This window comes from Cricetulus griseus, chromosome 7, assembly GCF_003668045.3.
Source record: "Cricetulus griseus strain 17A/GY chromosome 7, alternate assembly CriGri-PICRH-1.0, whole genome shotgun sequence".
In the NCBI taxonomy this organism is placed as follows: Eukaryota; Metazoa; Chordata; class Mammalia; order Rodentia; family Cricetidae; genus Cricetulus; species Cricetulus griseus.
In genome coordinates this window covers 37,124,846-37,143,725 of record NC_048600.1, presented here as the reverse complement: position 1 = coordinate 37,143,725, position 18,880 = coordinate 37,124,846, and the positions used below count along the sequence as shown (strand labels likewise).

The 18,880-nt window shown below is 42.0% G+C and overlaps 1 protein-coding gene across 2 annotated transcripts in view; it reads right to left on the bottom strand.

Annotated features, from left to right (window-relative positions):
* Positions 1-18,880, bottom strand: part of Grin2a (glutamate ionotropic receptor NMDA type subunit 2A) — a 399,257-nt gene that overhangs the window by 75,884 nt on the left and 304,493 nt on the right. For both annotated transcript variants that reach the window (XM_035447964.1, XM_035447965.1), the window contains 3 exons: positions 11,273-11,478; positions 4,507-4,675; positions 4,253-4,406 (listed from right to left, as the gene is read on the bottom strand). In XM_035447964.1, coding sequence (XP_035303855.1) covers positions 4,253-4,406; positions 4,507-4,675; positions 11,273-11,478 — 529 coding nt within the window. The remainder of the gene's footprint in view (positions 1-4,252; positions 4,407-4,506; positions 4,676-11,272; positions 11,479-18,880) is intronic.

The following is an 18,880-nucleotide window of genomic DNA, read 5'->3' as shown; positions in this document are numbered from 1 at the left end:
CAATAAGACACCAGGTATCTCAGAAATGTGTAGGCCACAAGGTCCTAAGCCTTACAACATTCTAGAAAGGTCAGAGATCCTGTATATAAATGAACACTTCCACTTAACCTGGTTGAGAATATGAACATTAGCTGATTAAAGCTGTGTTACCATGCATGATATAGATGGGTTAGAAAATTCATCAAAAAAATCTTAATGAACACATCTCCAACTGATTGCAATGTGGGGAGGATATCACCCACAGACATAAATCAACAGGAACTCATTTTCCCCAGAAGAAAACACTTTGGAGAGTAAATCATAATAAGTGTGACAATGACACTTAATGGTAAATACTTCACTATTTTTTTACAAGTTTTGTGAAGTTGCTAATGTCAATCAGGAATAGAGTCTGTGGGTCCCAGACACAGGCTGATTCCAGAAAGATGATCTTAATGTACAGCAAGGAAGTGATGTGTCTAAACTGTAATGATAATGGATCACTTAGAGCCTGGAACAAAGTGTTAGGATGCAATTTCAATAGAGTGACTATGTTAAAGGGCAAGAGGAGACAGTATAACTTCCTTGTTTACACAAAAATGAGCTCAAGGAATTGAGACTGCAACTGAAGTTTATCTTAGCTGCTTTCAGCTAGAGCAATAAATAACATTATGTTCCTGGAGTCACTGTGACCTGGTAATGAGGTGCATCCAGAAGGAAGATAGGTAGACAGATAATTAGGAAATCAAAAGAGTGTTTAATCATCAAGAATAAAGACATTAAAGTGATTCTGCAAGTAGGGTGTGCTAATGGGAAGGTGTGTCTTGCCAGGATACATGAGGAGCGCATGAGCTTTCCCCGGGAAAGTCTTCAGCACTGCCTCTTAAATGCTGTATACACACACCACATAGTGGATGGAATAACTGATCCCACAATTACAGCCAGGAATGGTGAATGGTGTGCCATCCCCAGTGCTGTAAAAGTGCCTTCAGTTAATAAAATCACACTGACTAATTAACTCCCATTCTCTATAGGATCTGGTGATAACATAAAACTTAAGGGTAAATCACTACTGCATTCTGTTCATGTGTCAGAATTTTTAAACCTACAGCAGATTTTGTTTGACAAAATACCTGTTAGTCACTAACATACTAGTCAGAAAACTGATCCCAGCCACTATCCAAATGTTTCCTCACTTGAAGGTGACATCATTAGTCTCTTGGCTTGTGATCATGCCTCAGAAATCAAAGGTACTGCTTCAGGAGTCTGATTTTAATTTAATTGAGATTTTATTTATTTATTTTGTGTATGTCCCATCTATGTAGTGTGTATGTGGTGTGTGTGTGTGTGTGTGTGTGTGTGTGTGTGTGTGTGTGTGTGTGTGTACGCACGTGGGTGTGTGCACGCTACAAGACACTTGTGGAGGTTATCAGATAACTTACAGAAATTAATTTTTTCTTTCCATCCAGTGGGTCTCTGGGACTGAACTCAGTGGTTAGTCTTGCTGGTGAGCACCTTTACCCATTGAGCCATCTTATTGGCCAAGTATTCTGCTCTTAATAGGTGAAGTATGTGTTTGTGTCCTGCTACTTACAGAACACACACACACACACACACACACACACACACACACACACACACACACACACACACACACCACAATGAAAAAGAATATAAATGAAGCAGTCTATAGCAGAAGTGACCCAGTAATATCTTAGGTTGCTCCACGTTATATCCTCCAACGGTTTAAAACAGATTCAACGTTTATCTATGAAGAAGCATCAGTATGGGAGATTCCAGATTAGCATTTCTATGGATCAAAGAATCTAACCTGCTCTGCAAACTCTCAGAATTAACTGGATGGAAATATTACAGAGACGTCATCTCTGTCCTTGAAGAGCCGCTGGTTATGCTTTTACACAAAGCTCAGCAGCACTACCTGACTGATGTCTCCCAAGTGACTTAATGGAGTTTGTGGAGGAGAGAAGAGGAAATAAGGAAGAGCGACGCAATCAGATTTTGAGTGTTTAGGCTCTCCGCATGGTTGAGCCCATGAATGGAAAAATGCAGGTTAGCTCAGCTCATTATGACTTTCAAAACCTGCACACGATGTCTGTAAATAAGGGGTGCACAGTCAATCAGACAGGCATGTAATCTGGAGACCAGGAAAAATGCTAAGCTTACTGCATGAAAACAGCTTTGAAAGCAGCTCCCTCCCGCACAATTTATTTTATTTTTAAAGAGACAGTATGAAGAAGGGTGTTAAATTTGTCAAAAAGAGTTGACTTCCTATGGAAATATTCTACAGACACAGGTAAGATAAATAAAATAAAATAAAATCCACGAAACTAGGGTAAGGCTGGATTCAATATCAGTGACCCATTTTTATGAAACAAGCCACTTGATATTCTTTGTCTCTGATTGCACTGGAAAAAGTTCTCTGTGGTTCAGGGACATGGGGCATTTTGTAGAAAAAATAAGTCACTTCTTTCTACTTTACTGCATGGAATCATTCCTTCCCCCATTTTCTTAACCCCCCAAGGCAGCTGCCTTGCCTTAAACAGTCTGATGGGCAATTCAGGAAAAATAAACCAAGGAAGGTATTCGAGCATCCATCTCATAATGACTAAGAATCTGCATTACTGGCAGGAGGAGCCAGTTGCATTTTTCTGGTGTAATGAGGCTCCCTCAAGATATGGATCTCAGAATCTGTGTCAAACTAAAAGACAAAGGGGAGAACATAACAAGATATGTCTTTCTCCAGCTCATTATTAGACCAACAAAGGCTATAAAGACTGAAGTAACAAGTACAAACTCAAATGCAGTGAGTGGCAAGGATTTCAACAGCTTAACTGGATTACCAGAAATGAAAATAGTATTCCATATGCTGTTGTGAATAAGACAGTCTTCCAAATCCTGTTAGTCAACACTGTACTCAAGAGAAAGTAGCTTGGCAGTGACACTGGCTGCTGATGGGACATAAATGAAGGCAAGGGGATCAAGGATACAGGTCTGAAGCTGGTATGAACAATTTAGTTAGAGTTTATAAATCAAACATTTATTTGTGTGCATATTTTTTTATTCATTGTGCCTGGGTGTGTCTATGTACACCGATGCATGCAGTGCCCACGGAGGTCAGGAGAGGGCATTGTAGGTCATTGTAGGCTGCCATGTGAGTACTCGGAACTGAACTCAGTTCTTCTGCAAGAGCAGTAAGTGCTCTTAGCCATGGAGCCATTTCTACAGTCCTTGTGATTTTCTTAATCATCATCTTAATGATGTTTCCTGTCTGTAGAAAAGTATAAGAAATTTAATTGACCTTAATAAAATGATTTCCCTCCCTCCTAGAGCTTTCTTCCTGAGATAAACATCTGTTGTCACCTTCCCAAATATGAGCAAACTCACTTATATGGGAAAAGCAGGGAAAAGTTGATAATCTGAACTTTATGATGGTCAGCAAGATTACTTGTAGAAAATAATTTGTAATAACCACACAGTCACTTTAAAGAACAAATTAATTGTGCTAGGCTGTGTGCCACGAAGTTTCTATGACTCCCACCAGGATGTAAGCCCACATATGGTCCTGGGCTCATGGAGAGTGGACAATAGGAAGAGTCCACCTTGATTATCTTCCATGTAAACACATTTATGAAATTGTTAAACAGAAAGTTAAAAACATTTTCTATTTTACAAATTATATGGCAAGAAGGATATCCATGCTTAAATTATGAGTCTACTACTTCTATAACAATATATATTCGTCAGACTCTTTCTGGAATAAATCACTGGGAAGTTTCCATTACTTCTAGTAAATAAATGATTAGTGGACTGGAAGGCCTGTGTGTGTGTGTGTGTGTGTGTGTGTGTGTGTGTGTGTGTGTGTGTATGGTGAATATTGGTCTACAGGCTTATTTAAAATAACTGAAGACAGACAGGTTAATTTATTTTTAAAATGTTTTCATGGTTTTAGCAATATATTAATTTTTATTCTGCATGATCAAGATCACTATCTGAATATTTGATGGTGTTTATCATCATAAATACCCATGTTGAAGATACATGAAAAAAATATGAGCTGAGGGGATGGGGTGGTGGTGAGTTGGAAGAGTTCAAATGTAACGTTCTCTGGAATGTTCCACCTAAGACCTGGGGAACAAACTTAGATCACCATGCTTACACAACAAACTCTTTACCAGCTGAGGTAATCACACAACCCATGATTCCTTTGGGTTTTGTTTTCAGGGAAGAAATCATTACTATGAAATTCACATACCAAGGAAAGCAGAAGGGGAGACTGTGCCATTGCTCCTGGAGACCATGACACTGATTCCTGTCTCCACAAAGGGCACTGAGAAGTCCACCACTTCAGAACGCTCCTCGTTGATGGTGAGTGAGCCCACGGCCATGACTGCTCGCTGGTAGACCACCTGGATGGAAGAAAGAACATTGCCTTCATCCTTCCCAGCACCACTGGACCCTGAGGCCCTCTATTGGGATGAGAAGCTGGAGGTAGCAGAGATGACTTACTTCACCTATCATTCCATTCCACACATTGTTAACCTTTTTCCCATGCTTCCCGTTGGTCACCAGGTAGAGGTCATAGGTGAACTTCACTGTCCTGGACAGCTTCTTCAGGATGTCAATGCAGAATCCCTTGCAACACTTCTTCACATTCATCCCTTCGTTAGTTGAGTTGCTGCCAAGAAAAGCCCAGGATCACAGAAAGTTACTCTTGGAAGGTTGTGCTCTTGGCTATATGTACATTTATATTTTGGGATGAGATGTGGAAGCTCATAAAGGGGAAGTGAGTTCTAAAAGCAAAAGTTGGAAGTGTTCTTTAGTCTTTGTGTGTGTGTGTGTGTGTGTGTGTGTGTGTGTGTGTGTGTGTGTGTGTGTGTGTGTGTTAGTGCACTTGTAAGCAGTGGTCAGAGAAAACCACAATCACTCTCCACTTTGTTCTCTTGACATGAGGTCTCTCATGGAATCTAAGGCACTTGCATTTTGGCTAAGCTGGCTGGCCAACAATCTCTCAGGGTATGTTTCTTCTCATCCCCTGCCTAATGATAGTGTTACAGGCATATATAGCCATGCCCACCCGGCTTTTGACATGGGTGCTCAGCATTCAAACTCAGGTCTTTGCACGTTCATGTCCTGCACTCTTATCCACTAAGATATCTCCTGAACTTCTTGTTTTGCAAGTCAGGGTTTCATGTAGCCTAGGCTAACCCCAGACTCCTTATGCAGCTGAGGATAATTTTGAGCTTCTGATTCTCATGTCTCCACCTCTCGAGTGCCAAAAGTTCAAGCCATTGCGTACTAGGCAAGCCCTCTACAAGCTGAGCTACATCTGCAGGCTCCAAAACTGCTGAATTGTAACAGCTGACATTTATTGAGTGGTGCTAATCCACTAGACACTCTGATGAGTGTTGTATACTAACTGTGAGCTTCATCTCCATGACATTTCTCTGAATTTGGTATAGCTCACACCCCATTATCAGAGGAGAGTTAGCAACACTTATTTTTTTTTGAAGAGTTTTGAACATACAAAATCTCTTTGGCCAGAGTATTGTCATCTGATCTAAACTGACCTTAGGGAAAAAATGCTTACTGGAAAATGGAGCAGAGAATTTGAAAGGCTTGAGGAAAGTGGGTTTTTTTTTTCTGCATGTTTCACTTATGAAGTCTTAGAGCCAAAGGGAGAAGTGGGTCTTCCTAAAAACATGCCGTAGAGTCAGGACAGCTGAGCTCTCTCCTGTTCTGGAGCTGTGGATTTTACCTCTAACGGAGCTGCCAGTCAAGTGAGGGTTTATTATATCATTCTTTCTGTGTAAATGCATGGCCCAAAATACAAAGATGATGCTTTTGAAGGACAACACCTTAGGGCAGTAAAAAGCCCTGGGAAGACACATCAAGGGCTGGGGAGATAGCTCAGTGCACAGACACTTCCTGCATAAATCGAATGATCAGAAGTCAGATCCCAGCACCCACAGAAAGCCAGGCAGGCATGGTGGGTGCCTGCAATCCATGCACATGCACAGGAGGCAGAGATGGTAAACTGCTTAGCTAGGCTAAGAATAACTGGTAAATTCTAGGATCAATAAGAGACCTTGCCCCAATAGAGAGCAATTGGGAAAGACATCCAATGTCAATCAACTTCCGGCCTCAAAAGTAAATATACACACGTGCATATGCCTGTGTCCCACACAGTTGAACATACACCTACCCATACACCACATACACATATTACAGGCAAAAAAAAAGATTCATATAGCATTGCCATATTGAAAGTGACCTTGTAACCTCCCAAGGCTTTGCTCACTCTTCTCTACAGCCACCTGGCTTTATTCACTTGATAGCTCACATACAAGGGCCATCCATACAAGTTATTCACAACCAGAAAAAGCACCATGGTTTTGGAAAACAATTAGGAAAATGCTCCCAATGAGCCTTACCCAAAGATCCAGGTCTTTTTGGCAATACATTCAATTCTGCCTCGAATCAATGGGCATCCTATTAGCTCAGTCCTGCAGGTGAGTCCCACAGTCATGAATACCTGCTCTGTTGGAAAACTCCAATTTACATACATCTACATAGTGAATTGCTAACTAAACATCAAAATAATGTTTATAGAAAATCAAGATCAAAATGGAAAAAGGTTTACATGCTTTATAAAAAAGTAGGGTACAAAGAAATACAAAAATAAACACAACTACACAAAAGCAAACCTCTACAAAATGCCATTTAGAAAAACAATGAAATAGGAAAGGTAGCTACATTTAACAGGTGGGATATTTTTTTCTTCCCTGTACTTTTGAGATATTCTCCCCCGCCCAGGTGTTCTGGTGAGTACGCATTCTGCATATAATTGAGTACACATGTATCAGACCTCATAGATACTTATCAGTGTCTGCATACAGGGATGTGGACATGTTTGCAGTATAACTGTGGTGACAGGACTGGGTTACAGGTTCCATCTGTTTTCTTTATTTCAAGGTCACAAGTGGCCTCACTAGACTCACTGTTTTAACCTTTACATATGATCCCATCCCAGATTTGTACTCAGTGCTGGTTTCCTTTGGCCAGACACATCATGGTGACTTCCCTATCAGTCTACAACCTAAGTGATCTTCCCTGACCTTCCACCCTCATTTTAGAAGCTACACCTACATACATTCATAAACAATGACTGGTGGGTTCAATGCTATCAAATTATAGGAAGTGAGTACCTGCTTCTCCCCTACAAAATACTCAAAATATAGGGTTCATGGTGAACTGAAAAACAATGGAAACACAGTCTAGGTACATTCAGTTAATGGCGGGTTCAGTTGCCATTTTCCTTTCTGTATATGTAGCTTTGACACACGTGCCCTAATTAGGTCCTCTTTCTCTTTCCTGACAACTGCACCACACACTTATACCTCTTCCTACATCTGGCCAAGATTCCTGGGATATGTTAGACAAAAGTTACAGATGCTCCCTATTTTAGAATCAGAATCACAGGTATTCTCTGGCCTTGCCAAAAGCCTCGGGCAGCTTTTGAGCTAATGATATCCCTTGACTGCAAGTCTTATTTCTAGATATAGATGGCCACAGTGAATGTTCACTCCATAAGCTTGTGATGAGTGCCTCCTTTATGTAATCAACTGGGTTCCAAAGACTCAATGTGAAAAAGACAAGCAAAGTTACTAATTAAATTCATTATGCTGTCTGAGTTCAGCACACCTGATCACTGCAAACGTCTGATGGTTCCTTTCCCAGCCTTTATGAGTGTGAATGGGGTATGGCTTAATCACAGAAAAACCTAGAAAATGATACCTGGGCTTCTTCAGCTCTCCTCCATCACTCAAAGCAAAGATGATTCATAGAAACAAATATAAGGGAAAGGAGCCAATAAGACATGTGGTTCAAAGGCTTTGCAATTCTCCTGTGTGGTCAGTGGCAATGCAAATCAGTGCTGTTCAAAGAGCCTAGGCTGGCTTGCTACCACAGACCAGGGAACTCAGATGAGTGTCCTGCCTCCTGAAAAGAGAGGCCATCACTTTACAAGATGGCTGAGAACATGTGCAGGTTGAGTGTGAAGTGTCTCCCACAGGCACATATGTCAGAACATTTAGTCACTAACAGGTGGCTGTTGTTTGGAGTGGTTGTGGAACTTTTGGGAGGTGAGGCCTCACTGGAGAGAGTGGGTTGTTGGGAGGAGGATGTTGAGGCTTATATTCCAGCCTCACTTCTTGTTCACTCTCTGCTTCTTGGTATTCTGTATATAAAGTCATCCATGTCAGTCTCCAATCACCATGGATGGAGCCATACGCACCATCATGACTTCCCCACTGTATTAGTTCACTTTCTAGTTGTTATAAAATACCTGACAGAAACAAAGAAAGGAGGAGTTCATTTTGGCTTGCAGTTTGAGGGTACAGTCCATCATGGAAGGAAGGCATGGAAGAAAGACTGTGAAGCTGCTGGTTATTTGCATCCATCTACAGTCAAGAGGAGAGAGAGAGACAGGGACAGACAGACAGAGACAGACAGAGACACAGAGACAGAGAGACACAGAGTGGAATGCTGGCCCTCAGCTTGATATCTCCTTGTTATTGAATGCAGGCCCGCAGGCCAAAGAATGGTGCCTTCTACATTTAGGATGGGCCTTCCCATCTCAATTAACCCAGTAAAAACCTCTGTACAGGCATGCCTAGAAGGGTGTTTCCTAAATGACAACAGATGCTGTCAAATTGACAGCATTAATCATCACATTGCCATAAGAGACTGAAATTCCCCTAAAAACCTGCTTCAAGGTAGTGTCTTCTAATAATATATAAATATATGTGTGTATGCATAGATATACATATAGTATTTAATATGAAAAATGTTTTTCTATATTAAAATATATGTGCATATATTTTAAATGAATTCCCTGTTTTCCTTTCAACAATTTGACAGGTAAAGCATTTATTAATAGAATAACCATTTCTCCTCACAGATCAAAGCAAATACTCTTTCCAGTTTTCGCTCTATGCCTTCAACACTTAGCAGAGCTTATGGGAAGTCATTTCTCAGGTTCTGAAGAGCTGCAAGTCCACTCAAGAACCCACTGTTGAAGAGACAACATGTGAGGCACGAAAGGACTTCATCATCAGAGAATAACAGAGAAAACAAGTGTGCTTGCTTGTACTGTCTCGTTGGAATCTTTCTGCAGCCTTGGATAGAACCTCTCATTTTGGAAAAGCAATTGCTCTCATGTGTGTTAATGTTGGGATTAGTGGCTCCTGGTACATTTCTATTTCTCTTAGTTAAATCCAACACCTTTATTTTGCCTAGACACACAGGCACAGTAAGCTCCTCGAATTTCCACATGGAAAGGCAGAAGTTGAAAACTACCACCTCCTTGCAGGAACCCAAACCACTAACTTGACTGCATTAAGCTTTTTAATTTTCAATAGAAAAGTCAATTCTTTTAAAGAGAGTAATTTATTTGGGTTCATGTTTCTCCATAGAAATGTGACTTGGGACTTGGATCTACTTGATTTTGCCTCTGAAGCTACTGACTATATATACTATATATCTATTCATATCACATTATTCATAACATAAATGCATGTGCCCCAGGCTGGTCTCAAATTCATTATGTATTTGAGCGTAGCCTTGAACTCCTGGTGCTCCCCTTCTAGGGTAGGCTTGCACTACTGTACCCAGTTTATGTAGTTCTAGGGATTGAACCCAGAGACTCATATAAGCACACTAGGCAAACTTTCTACCAGCTACTGGCTCTACACTCTAACTCCTCCTGTACATTTGGAAACACAAGGAGACCAGCTTGATTGGCGGCTCCAGACAGAGTATTGTGATGGGCAGAGGTCTCCTGCTAAGGTTAAGCTTTTTGATTGTGGGAAATGCTGCTTTCATCTGATCAATCTCAGCTCACAGATTCCTGTTCCTATGCTTGAGCTCCCTTCCCACACTTTCTCTTTCATGATCCTTCCAGTTCCCTCCTCTCCAGCCTTTAATGTGTTTCCTTTGGTTTATCAAGCTTGCTAAACTCTTTCCAGCCATGGGGCCTTTGCACCTAGGATGTTCTTCTCCCAGGGTTTCAACTGTCTAACCCTTACCTTGTGAGCTATAATGCTCTCATGAAGGCCAGCATACTCTCCTATCATATCTCCAATGGGTCCCATTCACAAGGCCTAACAGCATTCATCTACCCTGCTACTTCATTGGCTGAATTGCATTCAGCCATTCTCCACACGTGACTGCAAGATCCTTGTCTTGGCCATGAATGCATCTGTGTCCCCAAAGTGTTTGTACATGAAGGAAAACCCTAAACTTCCCATGTCAGCTTTCTCTTCAGTATGACAAAAGAGAAAATGACACAAATGCAGTACATTCCCACCTGGACCCCAACTAAAAGTTGTATACAAGACTGGCATCACCCTGGACTCAGGCAGTATTTTATTTAAACTTGGAAAGTGCCCATCTGGGAAACATAAGAGACAGAAGGAAGAAGAGCATGCTGGAAAAGGAGCCTGGAGGAGTCAGAAAAGAGGGACAGTTATTGAAGAAAAGACTAAAAGGCATGGGAGGTGATGCCACTTGCTGGCCCCATGTTTGATTCCCACCTTTCCTGTTTACTCACTGCATGGCCTTAAACAGGCTTTTTCCTTGTGCTTTTTTATTTTTATTTGTGGGAGTAGTAGGGGGAGGGGGAGGACAGGTGAGTGGGTGTAGGTGTGTGTGGTCTATGTCTGTGTGTACATATGTGGAGGCCAGAGAACAAACCTGGATGATTCCTAACCTAAGCAGGATACCTCATTTTGAGACCCTGTTGACTTGGAACTCAACAAGTAGGTTGGGCTGGCTGCCCAGTGAATCCTTGTGGTCCATTTGTCTCTACCTACCTAGTGTGCCACCATGCCTGACTGCCTTTTTTATGATTATTTATTATTATTATTATTATTATTATTATTATTATTATTATTGGTCTGGGGCTCAAACTCAGGTCTTTGTGCTTGCAAGACAAGCCCTTGACCAATCAATTTCATCTCTCTAGCCCTGAAGAGTTTCTTAATATTTCTATAATCTGCTAGTATCATTTTCACATGAATAAAAACCACCCACTCCATATCAACATTGGAATTAAACAAATGCATTCTTAGCACATCTCCAAGTATGTATGTGTTCTAATCTACATGATCATGACCATGGGATGTATTTAATATTCTGACTGGACTGTGGATACTGTTGCACAAACTCTTAGGTGGGATTGAACACATGTAGCCAAGAGCATCCGGGAACTCACTTGATCTTCACAAACTTCCGACAGGGCACCGTGTTCCTCACACAGGTCTCCGTCAGCGGGTCTATGTCTTCTACGATGACGAAGGGGGCTTCCTCCAGGGTGACAATGCTCAGGTGGTTGTCGTCTGGTTCACAATCAGAAAAGGACTTGTACCTTGGCCACACGGCGTGCCTCAGGCTCAGGGTCTGGTTCTCCCATTTGCCCACCTGTGTCATAAACACAAAGACACACTGTGCTTTCATACACCACTGATTTCCAGAAAGGCGGGTCCTTCTCACAGGAGACAGGGGAGAGGACATCTAACAGCCTGAAGGGCTTTACCACCACATGCCTTGATGTATGCTTTGCTTGTACACAAAGAAAAAAGGTGAGGACCTGACTACTGGGCAGCTCCTCCACATCCCAGATCTAAAGACTAATGAAATGTGTGGATCTGGCAGTGATGACTGACACATGTACTTCCGGGGCTTCCCAGAACGATTCAGTGTTCTGCTAGTATTCAGGGCCATTGGTGTCATGGAAACAGCATGGACTGCGATAGTCACAGAGGTATAGGTATGAATGTGTGTCTCCCATTTCTCAGCTGTGCAAGCTCTTCAACACAGGAGCATCTGTTTCCTCATCTGTCCCATGATGCAATTCCACCTGCTCCCTATATTGTTAGGAGAATCAAGTAGTGCACACACAGCAAATGCCAGTGCCTGGCACATAAGGGGGAACCTCAGGCTCCTGCTGCCATTATAGAGGAAGGAAAACAAAAGCGGGAAGCACCAAATTATGCTGAGAAATAAGAAGGAAAGGAAGAATAACGTGAAGTGAATGAGCAAAAAGAAGAGGAGGATTGAGTGAAGAGACAACTAAGGGGACAGAGCCAGCCATGGAATTAGAAGCATCATTTCACCCCGATATGGTCCCATTTAAGTTGCAAATGAAGGTGAACTTTTACTAATCCACAGAGCGGAGACTGTTACTGCTTAGCACGAATCAAGACCTGTCAAAACAGAATCGATTGTATTCCCTCTGAGCAGCAGCCGGCATCTTAGTGAAATCAAATTGAAGGCTGTATGTTTTGAACCTTAATTTTATTTGACAGTTTATTGGCACTGTTCACATACTCGAGGGGAGAAAGCTGCCTCCACGCCTTGCTCTCTCCTTCCTTCTCCTGAGCTGCTGCCTGACACCACAGGTCAGTACTTTATTTGTAATACCAACCTCAAGGAAAACACCTCAGCAGAGAAGCTAAGTGCCGAGTGCAGGCTTGTCTGTGCTGATGTGACCCACTCACCTCTTCTCCGGTGACGTGAGTATCACCAGAAATGAATCTCAGGCCCTTAAAGAGAATCCAGACACAGAGGACCAGAAGGTGATGAGGGTGAAGAAGAGAAAAGGAATATCTGCTCTCTGAGATTACCTCATCATTTGCACTGGAAAATTTTTGCTGGCTGTAAAGAAACATCCCATGTGGCTAATTACAAAATTGTCTAGCTTTGGTGATAGCGTCCTTTTTTAGACACAGAGGTTGGCAGACTAATTTGGTGAGGCAAACATGCTCATCTATCCATGGTGTGAGATATAAGCTAGGGGAAAGGAGGAGTCTGTGGAATTCTTTTTTGTTCAGCAATGATTTATTGCGCACCTACTGTGTACTGCTACCCGACTAGAATGACTCCTGCCTTCTGGGTCCTATCAGTCACCTGAGGGACAGTGATCAAAATAATACCAAACCTATACATACACTAAACCTTGCTGTTGGAGAGATGGCACAGTCAGTGAGTTCCTTGTACCACAAGCATGAGGACCTGAGCTCAGTCCCCAGAACTCATGTGAAAAAGAGAACATGGTGGGATGTTCTTGTAATTCCACTGCTGGGGAAAGAAAGACCAATGGATACCTGGGTCTTGCTGGCTAGGATTCTAGGACACTGAAACACACACACACACACACACACACACACACACACACACACACACACACACACACACACACACACAAATCCTTCACCCAAAAAACACCAGGTAAACAGCATCTTGAGAAATAACACCTAAGATCTGAAGGTCTGAAGTTGACTTCTGGCTTAGACACACACACACACACACACACACACACACACACACACACACACACACACACTTTTAACAAGCATTTTCATTCCTTTCCATTTGTCTTGAAAAACTCAAACCTGACCTCCAAGAGAGGCTGGGCAGTGGAATGAGCAAGACAAAAGTTCAGGGTGTATGGGGGCGATAAGAAGTTCTGAGTGTTCCAACTAGTGTTACCCTTTAGCTGAATAACTTTGGGAAAGTCACTTAGCCTCTCTGCGCTTCGCTTTCTCTTTGTAAAATGCAGAAAACAACCAGAACTGAGGACTGTAGTGGGGTCTAAATGAGACACAAATGTATACAATGCACAAAGCATGGAAGCCAGCAAGGGACAGAATGTCCCAATGCTCTCATTCTGTTAGCATTTATGACAGAATTCCAACATCACCTCTGCTGAAGAGCCATCTTTGCTGTCTCCAGAGATGGAAAACTTGCTGCCTATCTCCACTATGGCATTCCATACGACAGTTATATAAGATCACTTCTGTGTAGCCAGGAAACATGGTCACTTGGTTGCTGTGTCTCCCCACACCCAGAGCCTACATGGTAAACATTATGGCTCCAACTTCATAGTTCAACACAGAGGGGTCACGTGTAACCTTCCCTAACTCACACAGTGAAGCTAACTATTTCTTTTGGCTCTCTGAGACTCAAACTTTCTGTCCCACCACACTCTCAGTCCTTCTAGGCATCTGTCCTTGATAATCACACTATAGCTTCAAGGCTCTCCCTGCCTTCCAGACATAGCTTCCCAATTCCCCATATAATCAATATGCATGTGGATCTGAGCTGAGACATTGAAAGACTATGGATATATTGCTCAGCCTATTAGGATACAGTTGTCCTGACAAGAACAAGCTGTTAGCGAGTGAATATTGAGCTAGTTAATAGAAAGACCAGAACAATGCAGGTCAGAGGTTAATCTGAATGTTGTTTACCAGGCACTGTCTACCTTGTTTCATTTTGTTTTGTTTATGAAAGCATGTGTTTTCTTTTTGAGATTATAGTTTAATTACATTTCCCCCTTCCCTTCCCTCCACATACCCTTCCCTATTCTCCTTCAAATTCATGGCTTCTTTTTTCAGTAATTGCTATTGCATGCATGAATATACATTCCTAAACATAACCTATTCAGTCCACATAATGTGACTTGTATGTACATTTTCAAGGCTGTCTAGCTCCGAACAACCAATCAATATGCTCTTCCCAGAGCCTGTAGTTCTGAACAGCTGAGGCTCTGTTTTTGAAATGGAGTTTCTCACTGGAGCTGGCTGAGCCCAGGGATAGACATGACTCTGCCTCCCTGGCACTGGAACTACAGGGACACACCACCTGGCTTTTTTCCTTGCCGAAGGGGGATGGGACCAAGATCCTCATGCTTTCAAAGTATTTTACTGACTGAAACATATTGACTGAACCATCTTCTGGGCTCCCCTCAGCTCTTACAAGACTGACTGTTGACTTTCCCAGAGCTCTTATCAAGTCTAGGCACCACTCTTAGTACCATTTTAATTTCTGTGTGCCTCCTGTACAACAAATAAAGTTAGGGATAGATTTTTTTTTTAAGATCTCTATCATGAATATTTTTCATCCTTAAAAACAGCCCTCCACTCATCCAAATAGGCTATGTGGGAGGAGGGAGAAAACTTTTGCCTTCAAAATAAACTGAATTTTGATGATAGAGCTTTGGGGTATTTTCAGCAAATGTAATGAAGTTTGGAGGACAAAGAAAAATAATTGACCTCTGATGGAGAGAAGTGATTTCACTGAAAGAAATATGAAAAGAAAAAATTAACTTTGTAAGGATTTTTCATCCATTCTTATTAATATAATTTAAATACAGTGCTTTGAGGATGCTAACTGCCCTTCAGCTTCTAGAAAGTGCCTTGTGAATGGGCAATGATTATTCTGCAAATGTTCAGCCAATATGTTCTCAGAGCAGAGATAATTTCATCTCCAGAAGCTGCATGTCTCAAGTTAATGCCTGTGCCTCTTCATGTCTGGATAAGCTTAGATGGATGTCACAGGGATAGCAAATGGCTGGAAGAATTTAAGTTAATAGATGTGTGCATCTCTTTTTTCAAAGGGCTGTGAATGCTTGATCCTATTTAATCTATTTATGAAATTCTTACAAGATACAATTAAAATAAGTGCATAGTTGGCTTTCAAATCTCCAAACCATACATGAACACCAAACCAGGGGTGTGGGGAGGATGTAGCTCGGTTGGTAGAGTGATGACTTAGCATGCACGAAGGCCAGGTTTGATCATCAACACTGCATAAAATTGATTATCGGAACCTATTATCCTTGGCTACAAAGCAAGTTTGAGGCTATCCAGGGCTGTATGAGACCCTGTCTCAAAAGTAAACAAGCAAGCAACAACAAGAATGCCCTGATCAAACTGTTGGGCTGCCTGTGAAACCGAAGCCCCATCTACACAAAGCTCTCACCAACCTTTCCTACACCTCCTCTTGCTTTTTCTCTTTCTGCCTCTCACTTATTCCACCAAACACACTCTGCATTATCTCACAGCATAACATGTACACTCAACCTTTGTGGTGTTACCAATAAACAAGCATACACCAACATGAGCCAATGCATCTATACATGAACCTATACATAAACACAACACACCTTACAGACTCAGACTATATACAGGCTCTCATAACCTCCACATAAAATCCATATCTACAAATGTACTCTCACACATCCAGACACATATTCATGTATTCACATATAAAGACAAGATGCTACGCTAGAATACATGACACACACATTTTCACCAAACTTCCCCTGAAAAGCACCCACTCCTGTATCTATAGTTCCTTGCTTTCTTCTAGATGGACTCCCTCATCTGTAGTCTCCCTAGTGAAATCCTACCATCTCCTTTCAGGTTCGGCCACCTCAAATGTCAGTTCTCCAGTTAGTGGTAATTCTCCATATGAACTGTGCATGCGTGCATGCGCGCGCGGGCGTGTGTGTGTGTGTGTGTGTGTGTGTGTGTGTGTGTGTGTGTGTGTGTGTGTGCGCACGCGCATGTAATCCCTAGAACATTTTTATTTCACTTGTTCTTTTATGAACTCTAAACACCTGCATTGAATGATTCATATTGTTCATGGCAGGTGCCCCTAGGGCTGCAGCAGTGACAGTCCTCAAAGAGACTGCCCCTCTTTGCAGCACTTCCTGTCTGGTTGGAGAAAAACGGAGGAGCTTCAGTCCCATTACAGGGCTGGTGATGCAGATCAACTTAGTGGTAGAGCGATGGTGCGGCTTGTGCAAAGTCCATCTGTAGCACAACAAAAAGTATCATGTAACCCAACAGCAACAGGCGAGATGAATGCCCGCTGGCGTTAGCACAGGGCCCTAAGGAAAGGTTTCCTGCTGTGGGCATACAAATAGGAACCAGTCCAAGAGCGGGTACGAATCTTTTAGTTTTATCTTAAGCCTATGGATGATTGGAACTTAGTGGAGATTTTCAATGAGGGGAGTATTTTATGACGCACCCTCCTAATGCAGTGCAGAGAAAGAGAGAAGGAGGTTTCGGCACAAAGATGCTGGCTGCAAAGAGATGCATCAGGAAGCGGCTGATTAACTCTGGTAGACCTTAGTAGTAGGATTGGCATAAACTCACGGAGTCTCAAATTAGGAGAATCAATAGAAAAAAGATGTCCTCAAGGGTCGGGGTGGGAATGCCTGGAAATGCTTGAATGAAAGTTCTGTGGGTGCTCCAGGTTGGTCAGTCTACACCATGAACGCCACATTTGTTGTAGTAGAGTGGTCAGTGACCAGCCGCTTCACTGAATATTTGCTGAACAGAACCACAGCAATACCATCAATTCTTTTTAATAGAATTCAAAGTTGAAAGAGGGAAATTGCCTGTTTACCAAACTCCTCTCCTTGGAGACAGGGCAAAAGAGATTGTTAAATTAAAAATCAGAGAAGTTTATTAAAAGTGACTATGGAAGCTGAGTTCAAACCACCTATGCCGGAATCTGACTGGGTCCCTGAAGCTCAGGGGGTGATTTCATAAACAGAGGAGAAAGCAGGCTTTAAGACAAACACTTCACTTGTGCAAAACATCAGAGAACATTTCACTCCAGCAAATAAGTAGTGATTTACTTTTAAGCTGGAAGGAAGATAAGCCATGAACTCTTCAGGAAGATGAAGTTAGAGAGGAAAGCAAACCTAACAGGAGGCAAATTTCTCTCAACCTTAAATATAAACATCTTCCAAAAGGCGTAAGAGAAGCAACTGTGAAGGAGTGACTATGAAATGATTTTCATGTCCATGTTTTGCATAAGTAGCATCATCCATTAGAGTTGTTTCCAGGCCTCTGCAAGCTCATCAGTGCACAGGCAAGCCAACAGCAGGAATACACTAAGTCATTTAGTGTCAGAGGTGGCAGCTGGAATCCCTAGGCAGATCTGAATTTGGTGGATCTAGGAGTGATAGCACTAGAGTCTAAGCTACTGCTATAGCTTGATAATAAGCCAAAATGTGCCATGGCCAATGGGGCTCAGTAATGTGTCATATTTTTAAAACAAATATGGTACTTAAAGTTCACGTATGGCAGCTAGTACATGGAAGCCAAGTATCACTATGGAACTCATCTTTCCAGGACAAAACAAGTGCAAACAAGCTCTACAAAGAAGTCTCTGAGAAGCACTTGTAAGTTAGCCTGGCTTGTCTCAATGCATGGAGACTCAGGGGCCACTTGAGAATGGGACATTTTCAAATCAGCAACCAACTTTGTCAGATGTTGTCTAAGAATGAAGCCAAGGAGGACATGATGAAGACACTTATCTTTAATCCCAGAATTTGGGAGACAGAAGCAGGAGGCTCTGTGAGTTCCAGGCCAGCACAGTCTACATAGTAAGTTTAAGACCAGTCAGGGTTATACAGTGAGACCCTATCTTAAAACAAACAAAGGCAAAGACAAACAAAAAGAATGAACTTGGGCCAGTAAGATGGCTCAATGGGTAAAAATATACATACTTGCTGCCAAGTTTGATGACTTGAACTAGATTCCTAGGCATCACAGGGTGTAAGACAAGAACTAACCCATTCTGGTTGTCCCATTAGTTCCTCATTCACACTGAGGTTCACATGCACACATGTGTGCACACACAGATTAAATAAATAAATGTAACATAGAAATATAAAGAACTCTTAGGGCTGTGGATCCTGAATTATGGGCAAACTGTTTGCCATACAAGCATGAGGAACTGAGTTCAGATCTTCATGACCAAAAATAAAAATAAAGATGGAACTGTCATGGTGCCTCTGAAATCCCAGCACTGGGGTGGCAGAGACAGGAGCATCCTTCATCCCACTGGTTACCTATCAATGCATAATCAGGACACTCCAGGATCTCTGAGAAGCCCTGGCTCAAAAAACAAAGTGAAAAGTGATGGAAGATGACATCAGACAGCAACCTCCATTGTCTACATATACAGACACATGTGCATACACGCAAACATATATTCTTATACACCACAGGGAGAGGGT